The sequence below is a fragment of the Salmo trutta genome, chromosome 21 (genome assembly GCF_901001165.1).
Source record: "Salmo trutta chromosome 21, fSalTru1.1, whole genome shotgun sequence".
Taxonomy (NCBI): Eukaryota; Metazoa; Chordata; class Actinopteri; order Salmoniformes; family Salmonidae; genus Salmo; species Salmo trutta.
Window position 1 is genome coordinate 13,827,116 of NC_042977.1, and position 17,110 is coordinate 13,844,225.

The following is a 17,110-nucleotide window of genomic DNA, read 5'->3' on the forward strand; positions in this document are numbered from 1 at the left end:
CCACACAACCCTAAGCTGCACACTCCACTCCCCTTCCCCCACGACCGGAGCCTGAGAGTCTAGGGGTACCATAAACCTGCCTCTCTCTAACCTGTGTGACCTTTGCCCTGATAGGTTGCTAGGTAGGTTACTAGGGGGCCGGAATTCTGCCTATCCTCTTGACTCTGCAGGTCACACAATACTTGCAGTCTCCCTCAAGTGGCAGAGAGGAACAGTCTGGACTCACTCATATCTCTGGACTTGTGGGATGGTGTGCGTGCCCAAAGTGAGTTGTGTGACATTTATATATTGTTCTTAATAGTTAGTTGTTACTATTGTTGTATGCCGTCTTTGTGTATAGCTGTATTGTCAAATATACATTTTCATCCTTCCCTTTAATAGTCTTGTTGCTCTACTTGTGCTATCAGTTATAGTATTGTGTAGAGTGTATTCATTACCTCTGTTTCTCAACCACAACCATTCCACTACCTTTCCCACTTTCATCCCCATGTCCATTCCCATCTTCCTGTGAATGATTATTTATATTCTGAACTTTGACATTGCTTGTTCTGATAATGCTCATTCTGTTGTCTTCATTCCTTTTAACTTTTGGATTATGTGTGCATTGTTATTGCATTGCTAGATATTTCTGCATTGTTGGAGCTAGAAACATAAGCATTTCGCTGCACCTGCGATAACATTGCAAAAGTGGGTGCGTGACCAACTTTGATTTGATTTATAGAAAAAAATAAACTGGCTCTGTGGCATTTTGGCAAGTGGGACAAAGAGCAATATATTTCTGGAGGCGACGTGCTGTAAGCATCGGGTGGGGACAGCGCTTGTTGGTGACTGAATTCTACCAGCCCAGCCTCGGCTTGAACCTGAACCAAGGGGAGAGTTTAGCTTGGAGTGCACTTGTGCCCGGTTACAACTAGCATCAGCTAGCCTGTCTTTGCCGTCTCGTGGACCGGATCATAGAAATGGGACCAGTTCAAACAGTAAGTACAAAGAAACTGGGTGCTAGACTAAGTACGTATGAGGGTTAGGCTAGTAATATCCAGGTGGTAGTTAGCTAGCTAGTTGGCGTTTGCCAGGATGGCTGGTAGGATAGCTTAATCTAGCATTGACCGGTTCTCGGTTCACGCCATACAATACTTGCAGGAATCAGGGTGGTCGAGAGCTGCCTGGGCATGATACCCGGGTTAATCGTGTGCTAGACGACGTTAAGCCACTAGCACCATGTTAGCCGAGAAGAGCTGTGTTACTCTTCGGTCTGGAAAGCCTCTTTTGACCGTAGTACTGTGCGGTGTAAATGGTCAGTTTTAGTAATAGCTAGCTAGTAATTCCAGGAATTTGAGTGCTTGGCTTAGTTCGCCCAGTACAAGGAAATACAGTAGCCATAACTCCAGAAGAGATTGTTTTGTCAGCCGGGTTATACATGTTACTCAAAGCCTGCCTGACCATGGAGTGCTTACAGTTCAGCTAGCTAGTAGTAGCCCAGTGGGCTAAATGCCTAGCTGTAGTTAGCACTTTGTTAGCTGGAGAGCATGACTCTATAGGCTGAAAATCTCCAACGACTGCAGTACCAATAGGCAAGACCGGTCAGCATATCCAGCGAGGGCGCTGGTAAGCTAAACGAGGGGAAGTAATGCTACCCAGTGTAGGTAGCAAGAGCTAGCAGGGGGAGCTAGCTCTGAGCGTGTACTGGCCGACGTTAGCCATTGAGCTAGTCCTGGCTTTAGCTAGCTAGCGTTCGACAGGAAAACCAAGGGCTGTGTGTGTGCTGCTGATGCTTAGCTGTGTAGCTAGAAGTCCTGTCGGCAGCCAGCTAGAGTTCACCTTGTGGGTTAGTCGTCTAGCTATTGCAAGCACACTGGAAAGAGAGCCATAACTCTGTTGGAGTGAGCTACAAGCCTAGGGTTGCACGCTGAGCGTTGCTCTATAAGCTAGAGAATATCCCAAGACCGCAGTACCTATAGGCAAGACCGGTCAGCCTGATCAGCGAGGCCGCTGGAAAGTTAGGCAGGAGGAAGGGATGCTACCTAAGCCAGGAGATAGCTCTAGTCGTGTGCTCGCCGACGCATAGTTGTGTTGTTAGCTAGTCCTGGAGTAGGAAGCTGGTTTTCACCCAGAGGATTAGTAACCTAGCTGGTGCTAACACACTGCTAGCTGAAGAGAAGGTGCATTCTTTGTGAGCTAGCTGGGTTAAATTCGCCTGAAGCAGGACCAAGCGAAGTTTCTTCCTTCCTCCACCTCATTGGGAATAAGCAGCAGGAAGCGGTAGCTAGGTGTGCTGGTAGGGTAAAACTAGCTGTGTGACGCTAGCTAGCCAGAGACAGAGGAAACTTTACTTTCCGGTAAAAAGCTAAAACACTCTCGACAAGAAGTTGGATTCCTACACTCAACAGTGAACCACACGGGTTCACCTATCAACAGTTTAGCAGGAAAACAGTAGTCTAAGTCGATGCTGAGGAGAGTATATTAGCAGTATTACGACATCGTAAGGATGAATGAAAAGTGAGGCAGGAGGGAGCGACAGCGCCTTATAAAGGAGAGGGGTTCCCCCTTATTGGCTGTCGCTGCAATCTATGGCAGACGTTGTGTGCTAGGAGTTCCTTGTTGACTACACCCAACGGAGATGTACCCATACTGAGTGGTCAAGCGATTTGAAATGAAATCTAATTCACAAGTAGCAACTACAAGGGCATCAGATATGTGATACCTTGGCTCTTTCTGTCCATTTCTATTTGGCTGACAAGTGAAATACAGTACCACGTCAAATATGAAAAGCAAAATGGTAACAAGTGAAAAGCAGTGGATAACAACTTAAGTTGTGATAAACCTCCCCTAGTTGTGTTCAATTTGGTCCTCTTCTCACACTCGTGCCAATTTGATTCAGGCCATCGGAAAAGAAACGGTGATGCTTGATAAAAGTTTACACTTCACTACTTTAGAATCTAAACAAGTTGCACAACAACCTGTGTTTTTTTAATGCAGAGTTGAGATAATAGCTTTCCATATCATGTACTCTTATAAGGCGGAATCTTATCACTCATGGTGATTCGTTCAGATTAAAATTTTTTTTAATCTTGTTTGCATCTGAAAACCAGCTACCATTGGTGGCATATTACAGCTGAAATGTCATTTCATGCATAAATTGCCAAAGTGACACTAGGCTGACATCCTTTAAAAAAAATCTACAAACAGGATTGAGTGATTTTTCAATGTCTGTTCAACTGGAATTTAGGTTTTTAGTTCAGCTGCCCTGGAAAATCATAAGTTAAAGGGGAGGGTTATAACTCCTAGTTGTTCAACTAAGTAAACCACTTAGATGTTGACCATCACTAAAACATGTAGTACAAACCTGAAATGCTGACAAAATTGATGGATTGAAATTAAAATGACAAGTTCGGAAGGGAACCTAAAGTAAAATACTGGTCAACTTCGGGGAAAAAAATTAGAGCACCAATAAATACAACTAGTGTGAGTTAGACAGCGAGATTAAGGGCATTGACGGAAATGTGACTGGCAAGATTTACCATGAGAGGGCGGTTCTGAAAAGCAGATGAGTGATTATATGAGCTAAAACATGCTAATCTAGTATGGCAGGTGAGAGAAAGATAAAGTTTCCGCTGCAGACATGATTTGAATCAATTAATGTCTTCAAATGGGAGGCGAGACCAATGTAGTGTTGTAGCCCCTACTGTTTTTCTTCTTTACAAAAACCAAAGCATCCAACAGAAAGGCCGGCAGGATGCATGTGTAAAAAAAAAAAGAGTTAAGGGATGAAGAATGGTAAGCACAAACTAGTCACAGCAGGACCATAAGCTCAATATCCACCAGACATGACAATGTTGCCATCCATCTTTCCCATTCTGAAGAGAGAAAGCAAACTGTGTCGACTATTTCTTGACAAACTAATTTCCCTACTACCTCACTATCCCATAGCTCTTAGAAAGGGGCTGCTGGTGAAGGGAGGTGGGATAAACACACTTCACAGCTGGGGCCTTGCCTCGGGCTCCCACACCCCAAAAGTAGCCCTCTCCCCTCAGACACAAGCCCTCAACCCCTCAGGCCGGGTTTCACCGAAACAGTCGGTGACTTTGGCAGCAGCTCTACAGCCGGTCCATCCGAAAGGCGTCTTCAGTGGCAGGGTCAGTGAGGACCATGTCAGGGTCATTGAGCATGTGCAGCCCGTCCAGGGTCAGCGGGTCAATCTTCAGCTCGTCTAGGGGAAACTGAGAGTCCGCATCGAAGCTGATGTCAGCTGACAGAGAGCTAGAAGACAACCCTTTGGACAGTCTGGGTGGAGACTCTCCTGTGGCTAAAACAGACATGGGTAGAGAGATGAGGAGAGGTCAGAGTCTTCCAGTTGCATTTACTCCACATAAAGAACAGGATCTCATTAAATATTTCAAGGAATAGCCAATAACAACAAGTGAGTGCCAAGCAAAATCAAATAAATGCAGAAAACCTCTACTTTTAATGAACTTAGTTAAAGTTAGGAATGAAGGTACAGTCATGACTGCAATTATTTGCATCCTTGATAAAGATTAGCAAAAAAATATACAAATACTGAGCTATATTGTATGCTCCGGAAAAAACATTTTGTTTAAAAATATTTTGTTTAACAAATAACACATTTTTCTCAAAAAGATAGGGGTGATAATTATTGGCACCCCTGTTTCAATACTCCGGCACCCTCCCCTTCAGAGGATAACAGCACAGAGCCTTTTTCAAAAATGTTTTGTGAGATTGGAGAACACATTGGGAGGGATCTTAGACTATTCCTTCATACAGAATCTTTCTAGATTCTTGATATTCTTTGTCTGGATGACCTAAAAGACCCAAGGAAGCCAAATAGCCCCATAAAAATCAAAGACTCTGTATTTTACAGTAGGTATGGGGTTCTTTCATCCTTCTTTCGACGACTTGTGTACGTCACCAAAGAGCTCTATTTTTATGTCATCCAACAAATGTAAATGCCTGTAGTTGGCTAAACGGCATTGGCACTTGGATGGAACTGCTGACGGGTGAGCTCAACAAGGCTCCCGCTTGCGGCGAACATGTTACTTAGTAACAATTTCAGTTGAACGATTTAAATGAACAACAAATCTTACGGTGAAGCCACAAACTGCTACTTTTTGTGTGGATTACTGTGGCTTTTTAAACTGCAATATTCAAACTGCCAATTACTTTGCTATTCTTACTACATGTAATTGACATAAGTTTCTGAATTATTATTTGTAGCGACAGTTTAGACCTGAAACAGACATGTTCGCCACACACTACCTTCTCATACTGTTAGCTAACGTTCTCAACGAACAGAAAACAAATGGAATGCGTTAGCTAATGATTGCAAACGTTCGCAAACTATTTCACTTGTTGAACACACCTCAGATCACAGATTTTTCTGCCATTGAAATCTTCAGGCAGTATAAACAAATGGAAATACATTTTCTGGATGGAAAAACCCTTTCATTGTAAACTTAAACAACTAAAACCAGATAGTGCCTTCAAAAAGTATTCAGACCCCTTGACCTTCTCCACATTTTGTTACGTTACAGCCTTATTCTAAAATGTATGAAATAAAAACAATTCCTCAGCAATCTACACACAATACTCCATAATGACAAAGCAAAAACAGGTTTAGACATGTTTGCTAATTTATTACAAATAAAAAAACAGATACCTTATGTACATAAATATTCAGACCCTTTGCTATGAGACTCGAAATTGAGCTCAGGTGCATCCTCTTTCCATTGATCATCCTTGAGATGTTTCTACAACTTGATTGGAGTCCACCTGTGGTATATTCAATTATTGGACATGATTTGGAAAGGCGCACACCTGTCAAAATAAGGTCCCACAGTTGACAGTGCACGTCAGAACAAAAACCATGCCATGAGGTCGGAGAAATTGTCCATAGAGCTCCGAGAAAGGATTGTGTCGCGGCACAGATCTGCGGAAGGGTACCAAAATATTTCTGCAGACTCAATACTGTAATCGCTCAACAAAGTACTGAGTAAAGGGCCTGAAAACTTGTGTAAAATGTGATTTTTCCGATTTTTTTTAAACAACAATCTTTGAGAACTAACAATCACCAAAATGAAAGGTATAATTAAAAATTCCAAAAACAATGAATTTAGCAGTCTAGATTTTGCTATTATGTTTGAGCAAAATAACACAGCATTAGCCATGGCAAAATGCGTAGAAGAGCAGGAAATTTGCTTTAGAACTGCACAAATGGGTCTCAGCTCAATGGAGGAATTTTTTGAATTGCAGGAAATTTGCTTAAAAATGCAAACATTTCTCTACACCACAAAGATGGGGGTCTGAATTATTACTATTTATTTTTTATTCAGCCGGGTCGATGGGCATACCACGCGCCCCCTGACATGCCCCATACTCAACCCACCACCTTATTTGCCCCAGAAAAAAAATCCAACAAATGACCTGAAAGTACAGCTCTTTGGCACACAAATACGTGCAAGTGATCGGCAGGTGATCAGTGAGAAGAGAGTTGCCATGGATTGAGTAGCCCGGCGAGATCATTTGTTTGATAATTTTTTGTTTAGGCGTGCCTTTTTATATTTGTCCCCACAAGAACAAATGGGACTTAGATAGAGCTCGCCCTGTTAAGTACTTTTTCTTCCTAGGTAGATACACTGACAACATCAGTCCACATAAACATTCAGACAGGTTATGGAACAGCTAGGCGTGCCTTGGACCTGTAGACATAAGAGTTAGAGCCTTGTATGGAGAGAATGTTTACATTGACTGAACTCTATTCCACTGCCTAGCCTTACTGAGGCTTGAGTGAGCCACCTGGTGAGTCAGAATAGTACCTGTGAGAATGATGTTGGGGATGTTGCCATGGCTACTGTAGCCCAGCTGCTGGGAGTCTTGCAGGTTGCCGTGGCTTCCCGTCAAACCCATCATGGCTGCTTGGGAGTAGTTGAGGGTTGAGCCCTGGCCGTACAGACTATTGTTGTCGATCATGTTGAACTGCTCCAGCTGTTTGAGGAACAGAGCAAATTGCACATCAACATACCATGTTAGCCAACACTCAACAACAAGGGTTCATTTCTGTACACAAAATGGTCAATATAAAGATGTAGTACAATGGAAAAAAACTGGAGGCATATTATTCTATTGCGTTTTGATGCCAAATATTGTCAGAATGGATCAATAGATAGCCCATCACATCAAAAGTGTCTTATCCAATATAAAGATCCAGTTCAAAGAAAAAACTGGAGACCTGTTGTGTTGTGAGGCAAACATATTAGAAACTATTGCCATATAAAAAAGTATCTAATATTAGCTTGCATAATTAGTCCTGAGGTAGACTGTTATACTTAACTTACCTGTTGGGAGAGAGCACTGGTCTGTCTGGATGCGAGTTGCTGGTCATAGAAGTCTGCAAATACACTGCCCAATATGGAGTTGTGCTAGAACACAAGCATATCCCCTCTTTTTGTTAAAAACAACACCAGGATATTAATCCACAAGTATAAAATACGGGAGAAGAAGCGCAGACACAGAGAGCATTTGAATCACACCACAACTCTGTAAATTAATGATTTCACAATTCATAAGACATTCATATCAAACGATTGGGTTTTGCTTTCCATTGAGCTCCAGGCAACACAGAAAACACTGCACACATCTGCAATCCTGCAAACAAATCATAATCTAGACTGGGCTACAGTAGGTTAAGTGATATAGTACAAGCACAGCAGGATTCATGTTTCACAAACTCATCAATTAATTCACTGTGCATTCAACCTCAATCTCATCCATTAGTTGATTAAGTCATCATAGTAACCGCTTCAGATCTATGCCCATTTCATCTTTCAAGATGACTACAAATCAATTGCATTTACCTCTTGTTTTTCTGATGTTAATGTAAGTGCCCAACCATCCAATATGTCAACATGCACTGAATACTAGGACCTACTTGAAAGCACTTAATAAATGCTATCAACCCACAACCAATAATGTTGTAGGGAGTCTTTCAAAGGGTTGTGGTTACCATGTAAGCCTTGTACTGACAATTCTGATTAACTTTAAATAAATAAATACAATGATATGAAATCATATGGAAATCCCTTTTCTGAGTAAAGCTAGAATTTACAAATATTCAATCATCCAGTAATGCTCTTCCAACTTTTAATTGCATATCCTTATTAAACACAAAAAGAGTACCCTCTTTCATCGTTCGCATTAATGTATAAATAATAGGAGCATTTTCACAGGCAGACTCAGTAAGGCAGCCTTCGCCATGCCCCTTTAAGTTCAGAACCACATTATCTGTGCCCTGCCAAAAGAACAGGAGGAAAGAACATGATAATAGCACATGGACTGTCAGCTGCACTGCATATAGCCCACAACACTGTAGGTTTAGCCATCTAGATGAGAGAAAGAATCGATGGGCAAAGCCAACAGAGGCACAAACGAATGAACAAATACAACAAATGTAGCTAGTAACTACTCAATGAAAGATTTCCCCTAACAAGAGATGACTTAGTCGTTCAATGTTGTTAAGTTTAGGCCATTATTATACATTTACATTGAACTTACAATGTACATCTAGCCTACAGGCCCTTGTAGAGGGACACTGCTCCTTCTTGATTTTTCACAATAAACAAGCGATTCAAAACTAGCAAGGATAAAAGGTAGCTCAGGTGGCTAAGTGTTAACGACTAAGTACATTTTCCTTACTCACCTAACTAACTAAAGTGTATCAATTTAGCGACTATGCTACAAGGCCACTTAGGATGCAGACACAGAGAAGCAGCAGAGGGGACGGGGTCAGTGACACTGCGAGACACCACGATGGGGGTGGCAGGGGGTTGATGACACAAGAGCAGCCAGTAGGGGCAGCCAAGGGGCCCAGCTGGCGACGAAAACAGAACTACGATAGAGGAACAGTGTATACAGTCAGTAGGTTTTGGTCACACGCCCTTACTTGAGGCGAGCCTCCAGGTGAGAAGCCTTGATTGGAGACTGGAGAGGTTGGAGACTGATTGGCTGAAGACCCAGCCCTACTGCGGTACTGTTGGGGGAAAGAGCCCTAATACAGGACATTTTAGTTAGACTGACTGTCCCTTCTGAGAAGGTATGCTGTGTGTGTTCCAGCTTGTCTATGAGGACACATACACACAGAGGATGGGGCTCATGTCTTTGCTAAAGTTTTGCTAAAGATGCCCTGTATTAGTTGACTTGTAACATCATCACGGCCTTGATTTAACCTAACTGCATGAAGAGACCAGAATTAGGCTAACAATCAAATGTTTTAATGGAATCCCTCACACTCTGTGGCTTCAATGATCAAAAGTGATGTTATGTAAGGGTTTGTTCCTCCTTTAGGGTGTGTACTCTGCAAATAGCTGACTCACTAGCTAGCCATTTGGGGTCATTCTTCAACAAGATAACCGAGTAATCAACTGGCATTTACAGTAGTAGCTCTCTCCTCTCTGTTTATCTTCTGCTCAAGACAAGAGCACTGCAATCCACTTCCACAGGATCCAGCACATCACCAGTACAATGGTCAAATTCCATGTTCGCGCAAATAGAAGGTTAGTTGACTGTATATGTTCACTCAAACAGAAGCTGAGTTGACACATGATCACCCAATGTGAGGTGATGAATCACGTCAGTATTGACAGACACTCATATTTTATCTCTCGGTTCACTACTGAGGTGTACAGTATGTGGGTCTTTCTATAAATAAAATGGGGTCAATGTGTGACATGGGAATAAACATTTTAAAACGGTTTGAAACAAAAATATGCTATCCATTCATGTTTTTGTATGTTCTTATATCTGAGAATTAACCAATGATATCAGGCCATGGTTACAGACACCTGTGTGTTCTTTGACACTTTATAAACTAGTGACCTGCAGCGTTTGTCATTATACCCTGATGAAGACAGCTTGTCTGTCGAAACGTTGCTGATTAAATTATTGCATCTGAGCTCCTAGAGTGTTCTGCTCTCCTTTTCTTTTCCAAGTGTTCCACTCCGCTAGCCAGCACCTCGCCTAAATAGATGTGCGTTTCTTTCGCATTTAGATTGAAACAAAAATAAAAAGGATTTTCATGCAGTTCCACATACTTTGAGGAATAATTAATCCATTACTCCACCTATACAACAACAGGCCTATGACTATACATAATTTAAGCAGGGTTCATACAGACATTGGCAAGTCAAATTCAGGGACTTTTTCCAAACACTTAAATGTAATTGTCAAGGACCTCAACGTTATACAATCGTATAATTTATATTATGAACTGGGTTGTTCGAGCCCTGAATACTGATTGGCTGAATGTTTTGTATAACATGGGTATGACAAAACATGTATTTTCACTGTTCTAATTATGTTAGTAACTAGTTTATAATAACAATAGCCTCCTGTTGTGTGTACAAGAACAGCCCTTAGCAGTGGTATATTGGCCACAGCCCGTCGTGCATTATTGCTTAATTATACCATGACGTTGTTGAATAATCATTTCTGACTGGCTTGAAGGGCATTCTAGAGTGTTCATTATGTAAGGGATAATCAACGAGGGGCTCTGCTTTCTATAGAAAATAGTGAACGACGTGGAAGGTGTTTTCCAGAGAACGCATAGAGCCCGGAGTTGATTATCCGTTTCATACCATGGCTATAATTTAACACATTTGCACGGTAGAATTCAATGGCTAGTTCATTCTTACATGTTCTATGTTTGAGCTGCTTTTGAAAGCAAAAGTAAAATGGAAAACATTATTGGCATTGTTGAATTCGATTTTCATAATAGCAAGCTAGGACAAATAGTTTGCGAGTCCGTTTGTTTGGTTACCACAGCAACTACTGTAGTTCACTAGTGAACTTGCTAGCTATTTAGGTGGATGTTGAACACATTTCTACCAGCAAATGAACACATTTCTTGCGGGCAAATGTGTTAAATTCTAGCCATGGTATAATAGGGATAAACAACTCGGGGCTCTATGCGTTCTCTGGAAAACACCTTCCACGACGCACTCCCACATCGTTCATTATTTTCCATAGAGCACAACCTCGTTGATGATAATTTACTAATTGTACATATAGGGCCTAACGTTGATTTTCCTTTAGCCTACATTATGTGGCCGGCGCAGGCACACAAAATAAATCCATGAATAGCGGTAAAATTAATCTCTATAATGAGAGAGTACCCAAAAAACAGGTTCATTTTTTTTTTTATGGAAGGATTTGTATGGAAAGCCAAGTTGAAGCCAACAGATATTGTCGTCCTCATAATAACCGGACATGGTTTTATCGCAACAGAGTAGCAAGTCCCTTCAATTGAAGCAGCGGGAAACAAATGAAAGTGGCCACATCTCTCACAAAAACGGATCAAAAATTAATTCGCAGATAATTATAAAGGAGTAGGAGAACTTATAATTTGGCTACAATCATTACAAGGACTTTAAGGCCAAATTGTGGAAATGTCTGATTTTCAAGGTAGGCCTATTCCAGTACTTGAATTTCTGAGCTCCAAATTCAAGTTCAAGTTGTTCAAAATTGCAGGTGTAACATGGAAAACAAAATGTATTTACGTTATTTCATTGCCAGATCATGTAAAGCCGCCCACTAGGCTATGTAATTTGTTGTCATTATATCCAGAATATTTAATAGGAATAGCGTAGACTCTGTGTCCAATTCGAGGCCCTGATTCTTTCTCTGTGAAATCTAACAAGACCCTGCTGTAAATCAAGCAGAAAACCACAGATGATTTTTTCAATCGGATTTATTATTTTGGATTTGTGTGCCCATGAAAACTGTTTTCACCCCATAACATAAGGAGACTAAATGTTAGGTAGTTACACTGCATTTCTGAGATCTCTACACAAAAAAACGGACCGACAGCTAGATCCAGGATTCTTACAGGGTTTAAGTTCAATATCTATTTTAACTGTAATGCTTAATATAGATAACGATAACTTAAACTGCCATAAATCCATCAAGACACCAACCATGATAAATGGATAAACATAGGTTTTAAATAAACTTGTGAATTGTACTGAATATAGCTATGATCCCCCTTATAATCTTAATGTAATGACATGAAAATGACATGAAAAATTGGCAGATTATTATCAATGACTTATCAACAGCTGTAACAAGTTGTCCAGTGTTGGAAATCCTCACTGGTACCCTAACTTATAGAAAGACCTATGTATGGGTTGCTCAATAAATTATGCTGTGAATTAAGAAATACGTGATGCTATATAGCTGAAGCAGATGCCTCTACTAAAAGTAAAAGGGTTAGCAATAGCTTCAGACACATCAAGTTTACATAAAAATAGAATAACTTGTCACGATAGAAAACTGCACTCTGCTAAGAGGTAGTATACAGTATATGAACACACTTGCAACAGAAACTGATGCATTCCTATTGTAATACTATTCAATGAAACATCTGCCTACACATGGGCACTAAAATCTCTAAGTTCAGCACGGTTGGGGCGATGCTAAAGAAATGTTTGACACTTAAATTCCAGAGCCTTTCTCTACCGAATGCTCCTGCAGCAGAAAAAAAACGACTTTAAGAAGTAGGCTAGTTCCTCTGACCTCAAGATAGTTGAACAGGATTTTTTTTTATAGTGTTCCATAGTGTAGAAACACTAAGTGGGTTTGAGTACTATATTGTCCTACGGACATAGTGTAGGATAGGGAAAAGTTTGAAGAGGGAAGGGTTTGATTAGGTAAGCTTACCGAGTTCATATCCATGGAGTTCTGTGTCTGGATGGAGGAGGTGTTCAGAGGGGATGGGAGCTGGACCAGCCTGGTCAGTCCTTGAGTGGTCTGCTGCTGTTGCTGCTGCTGTTGCTGAGAGGAGGACTGGCTGAAGAACGCATACTGGGACAACTGCGCTTCCAGAGTCATGGCATCTATGGTCTCCGCCTGAGACAGATGGACATAGGGGTTTGAAATTAGTCAGTGGGGAAAAGGGAGAATTAGGTCTACAAACTGTGATAGAAACATCTACTACAATTCTCCATTCTCTTACTTTTTAGTCATTTGGCAGGTGCTCTTATCCAGAGCAACTTTAAGTGCATTCAAATAGGGAGGATACAACTACAGAATACAATGATTGTCAATACACAAGGAAGGTTCTTTAGAAATATGTAATAATCACAGTGCTAGAAGGGTAAAGTACGGTACGTGCTACCTGGGCGAGGGTGAGCGGTGGCGACAGGGTGGGGGAGAGCTGTAGGGAGTGGTGCTGGTGGGAGTCCTGGTTGACCATGTTGTCCTGCCTACCTTGCTGGGAGGTGGTCTGTCCTGGTGGGACACAAAACCGCAAACATCCCCTTGAGAATTCCACAGTTTCATAGAAAGCGAGAGCAATAGAGTCATAGATAGACACATTTTGGTACCATACGTTGGCACCATAGATACATTTTGGCAAACTGTTTGCCATTTTGGAACCATACATTGTCAACCTCTCCTCACACTTTTGATGCATCTTTTGTTGACACATGAAAAATCTGAATTTCAAACCTGGTTGGCAAAACTCTGTATATCTATTGTTCTGGAAGGTGGAGGACAGAGGTCACCTTGGCTGGTGGAACTGAAACTGTGTGAGTGACTGGGGGCCAGGTTTCCCGTGCTGTTGGAGGCGCTGAGGGTGGAGTCTTCGGGGTCCAGGGGGGTGGGCAGCGGAGGGGGGAACTGGATGTTGGTCAGATCAGGCAGGGAGCCACCGCCCGTGTCGTGGGCTGATGGCATCAGTGTCGCGGTCAGATCCTGATCCGGAGACGGGAATATACTGAAAACAGAAAAAGAGTTGATCGGTATCCCCATAATGATAGTTGAGGTAGTATCAATGATGTATATCAACCCTGGATTTCTGATGCTATGTATTGGCCAATGAGAGGCTTTGACTCCACTGGTCAGCCATATTGGTACTCCTCAGAAGAAGCAGTCCCTCCATAGCAATGAATGGAATTCTACAGTATTTCAAATAAAAGGACACAATTACATGTATTTACAGTGCCTTCAGAAAGTATTCATACCCCTTGACTTATTCCACATTTTGTTGTGTTACAGACTGAATTCAAATACATTTTCTCTCACCCATCTACACACAATACCCCATAATGACAAAGTGAAAACATGTTTTTTGAAAATGTTGCTAATTTATAGAAAATAAAATACAGAAATGTCTCATTTATATAAGTATTCACACCCGAGTCAATACTTTGTAGAAGCACCGTTGGCAGTGATTACGACTAGGGTGACAGAAGTCTGACAATTTTTAGGGCCTTCGTCTGACACCGCCTGGTATAAAGTATAACATGACAAGCATACTCATAACATGATGCAGACACCACTATGCTTGAAAATATAGAGTGTGTTATTCAGTAATGTGTTGTATTGTATTTTCCCCAAACATAAGGCTTTGTATTCAGGACAAAAATGAATTGCTTTGCCAATTTAGTTTGCAGTATTACTTTAATGCCTTGTTGCAAACAGGATGCATGTTTAAGAATATTTTTATTATGTACAGGCTTCCTTCTTTTCACTCTGTCAATTAGGTTAGTATTGCGGAGTAACTACAATGTTGTGGATCCATCCTCAGTTTTCTCCTATCACAGCTATTAAACTCTGTAACCATTTTAAAGTCACCATTGGCCTCATGGTGAAATCCCTGAGCGGTTTCCTTCCATTCCGGCGACTGAGGAAGGATGCCTATATTTTTGTAGCGACTGGGTGTTTTGATACACCATCCATGGTGTAATTAATAACTTCACCATGCTCAAAGGGATATTAAATGTCAGCTTTTATTTTTACCCATCTACCAATAGGTGCCCTTCTTTGCAAGGCATTGGAAAACTTCCCTGGTCTTTGTGGTTGAATATGTGTTTGAAATTCACTGCTTGACTGAGTGACCTTACAGATACTTGTGTGGGGAACAGAGATGAGGTAGTCATTCAAAAATCATGTTAAACACTATAATTGCACACAGAGTGAGTCCATGTAACTTATTATGTGACTTGTTAAGGACATTTTTACTCCTAAACTTATTTAGGTTTTCCATAACAAAGGGGCTGAATACTTATTGAATCAAGACATTTCAGCTTTTCAATTTTTATTAATTTGTAAAATGTAGAAAAACAATTCCACTTTTACATTAAATTCAGGCTGTAACAACAAAATGTGGAAAAAGTCAAGGGGTGTGAATACTTTCTGAAGGCACTAAGTATTATTTTGTTGTGGTGGGGACAGTAACATTCGTGCTCTATAAAAATGATAATTTAAGGAAAATGTGTTTAGTTTAAAAGTATTAAGGTGTCTAATAGAAAAAAACTTGGCAAAAAATAATGTAGATCCAAACACCTCAAACTTAGATTCGTCTGTCCACAACATTTTTTTTCCAATCTTCCTCTGTCCAGTGTCTGTGTTCTTTTGCCCATCTTAATCTTTTCTTTTCATTGGCCAGTATGAGATATGGCTTTTTCTTTGCAACTCTGCCTAGAAGGCCAGCATCCCGGAGTCGCCGCTTCACTGCTGACATTGAGACTGGTGTTTTACGGGTACTATTTAATGAAGCTGCGCCTTGTGAGGCGTATGTTTCTCAAACTAAACACTAATGTACTTGTCCTTTTGCACCGGGGCCTCCCACTCTTTCTATTTTGGTTAGAGACACTTTGCGCTGTTCTGTGAAGGGAGTAGTACACAGCATTGTATGAGATATTCAGTTTCTTGGCAATTTCTCGCATGGAATAGTCTTCATTTCTCAGAACAAAAATAGACTGATGAGTTGCATAAGAAAGTTATTTGTTTCTGGCTATTTTAAGCCTGTAATCGAACCTACAAATGCTGATGCTCCAGATACTCAACTAGTCTTAAAGCCAGTTTTATTGCTTCTTTAATTAGCACAACAGTTTTCAGCTGTGCTAACATAATTGCAAAATGGTTTTCTAATGATCAATTAGCGTTTTCAAATGATAAACTTGGATTAGCTAACACAACATGCTATTGGAACACAGGAGTGATGGTTGCTGATAATGGGCCTCTGTACGCCTATGTAGATATTCCATAAGAATTTTTTTTTAAATCAGCCGTTTCCAGTTACAATAATCATTTACAACATTAACAATGTCTACACTGTATTTCTGATCAATTTGATGTTATATTAAATGGACAAAAAAAAAGTAGCTTTTCTTTCAAAATTAAGGAAATGTATTTTGAACGGTAGTGTACATGGTCCTTCAAGCAGGATAGGAAGTTGAGCATCATGTTGTGCTGAGCGATTAGTGCTTTTTGAGGTCGGTTCGGTTAGAATATTAAAAAATAATGGTTTTCTATTTCGAGATATATATATATATATATATTATTTTATTTTTTTTACATTAAATGCACTATGCATTATGTGGGCTGAATGCTGTAACACAGAATAAAAAAAGTTTTCAAAAACTATTAAATGGTAGTGACTACCCATTACTGCTTATTACTTATTAACCATCATTTATTCACATTACTTTATTTTAATAAAAGATTTGTTTTGTTTTATTTTAGTAGTTCTTTGAAGTAAATAAGGCATACTTTTATGACTGCTGAATACTAACTATCAATCACTTAAAACGTGTATTTTCTGGTAGCAATACCTTGTGAAGCAACTGCTTTTATCCCTCTCAATCATGCAGTCGGTCTTCCCTCAGTCTGTGTCTGCTCCACACTGTTCTTATTACAGCTCAGTGCTCCACACAGACCGGACAACTAGGCGGGTGCGCAATGGATTATGGTCATTGTAGTTAATTACCACGTTTTCTGAGCTAAACTATGTTGAATATTTTTCTGTTGGAAACTACAACTCCCTACTACATCGCACACTTCAGGCTTGATCTGATTAATCTCTACAGAAACTACACATTCAGCTCACAGAAAAAAAAATGAAATGGAATTCAAACAATGGAACCAACATCGGTCAATTAGTTGTTTTAAAAGCAAAAAATGAATTGCACACAAGCCCAAGGGAAGGCTAATTGTCTCCAATTCTTTTCCCTCTTATAAGATCAGGACAGTATCTGCTGACATCCCTGCAAGGGACTCTGTTCATATTCTAAAAATAACAATAATATAAAATCATACACAGCCA

At 40.5% G+C, this 17,110-nt stretch overlaps 1 protein-coding gene across 1 annotated transcript in view; it reads right to left on the reverse strand.

Moving 5' to 3' along the window:
* Positions 1-372: 372 nt before the first annotated feature.
* Positions 373-17,110, reverse strand: part of LOC115156740 (CREB-regulated transcription coactivator 1) — a 53,796-nt gene continuing 37,058 nt past the window's right edge. The window contains exons 9-15 of the mRNA XM_029704377.1: positions 13,566-13,777; positions 13,178-13,290; positions 12,721-12,909; positions 8,951-9,055; positions 7,347-7,430; positions 6,828-6,996; positions 373-4,303 (exon numbers count right to left, since the gene is read on the reverse strand). Of these exons, the coding sequence (XP_029560237.1) occupies positions 4,095-4,303; positions 6,828-6,996; positions 7,347-7,430; positions 8,951-9,055; positions 12,721-12,909; positions 13,178-13,290; positions 13,566-13,777 (1,081 nt within the window). The 3' untranslated portion in view covers positions 373-4,094. The remainder of the gene's footprint in view (positions 4,304-6,827; positions 6,997-7,346; positions 7,431-8,950; positions 9,056-12,720; positions 12,910-13,177; positions 13,291-13,565; positions 13,778-17,110) is intronic.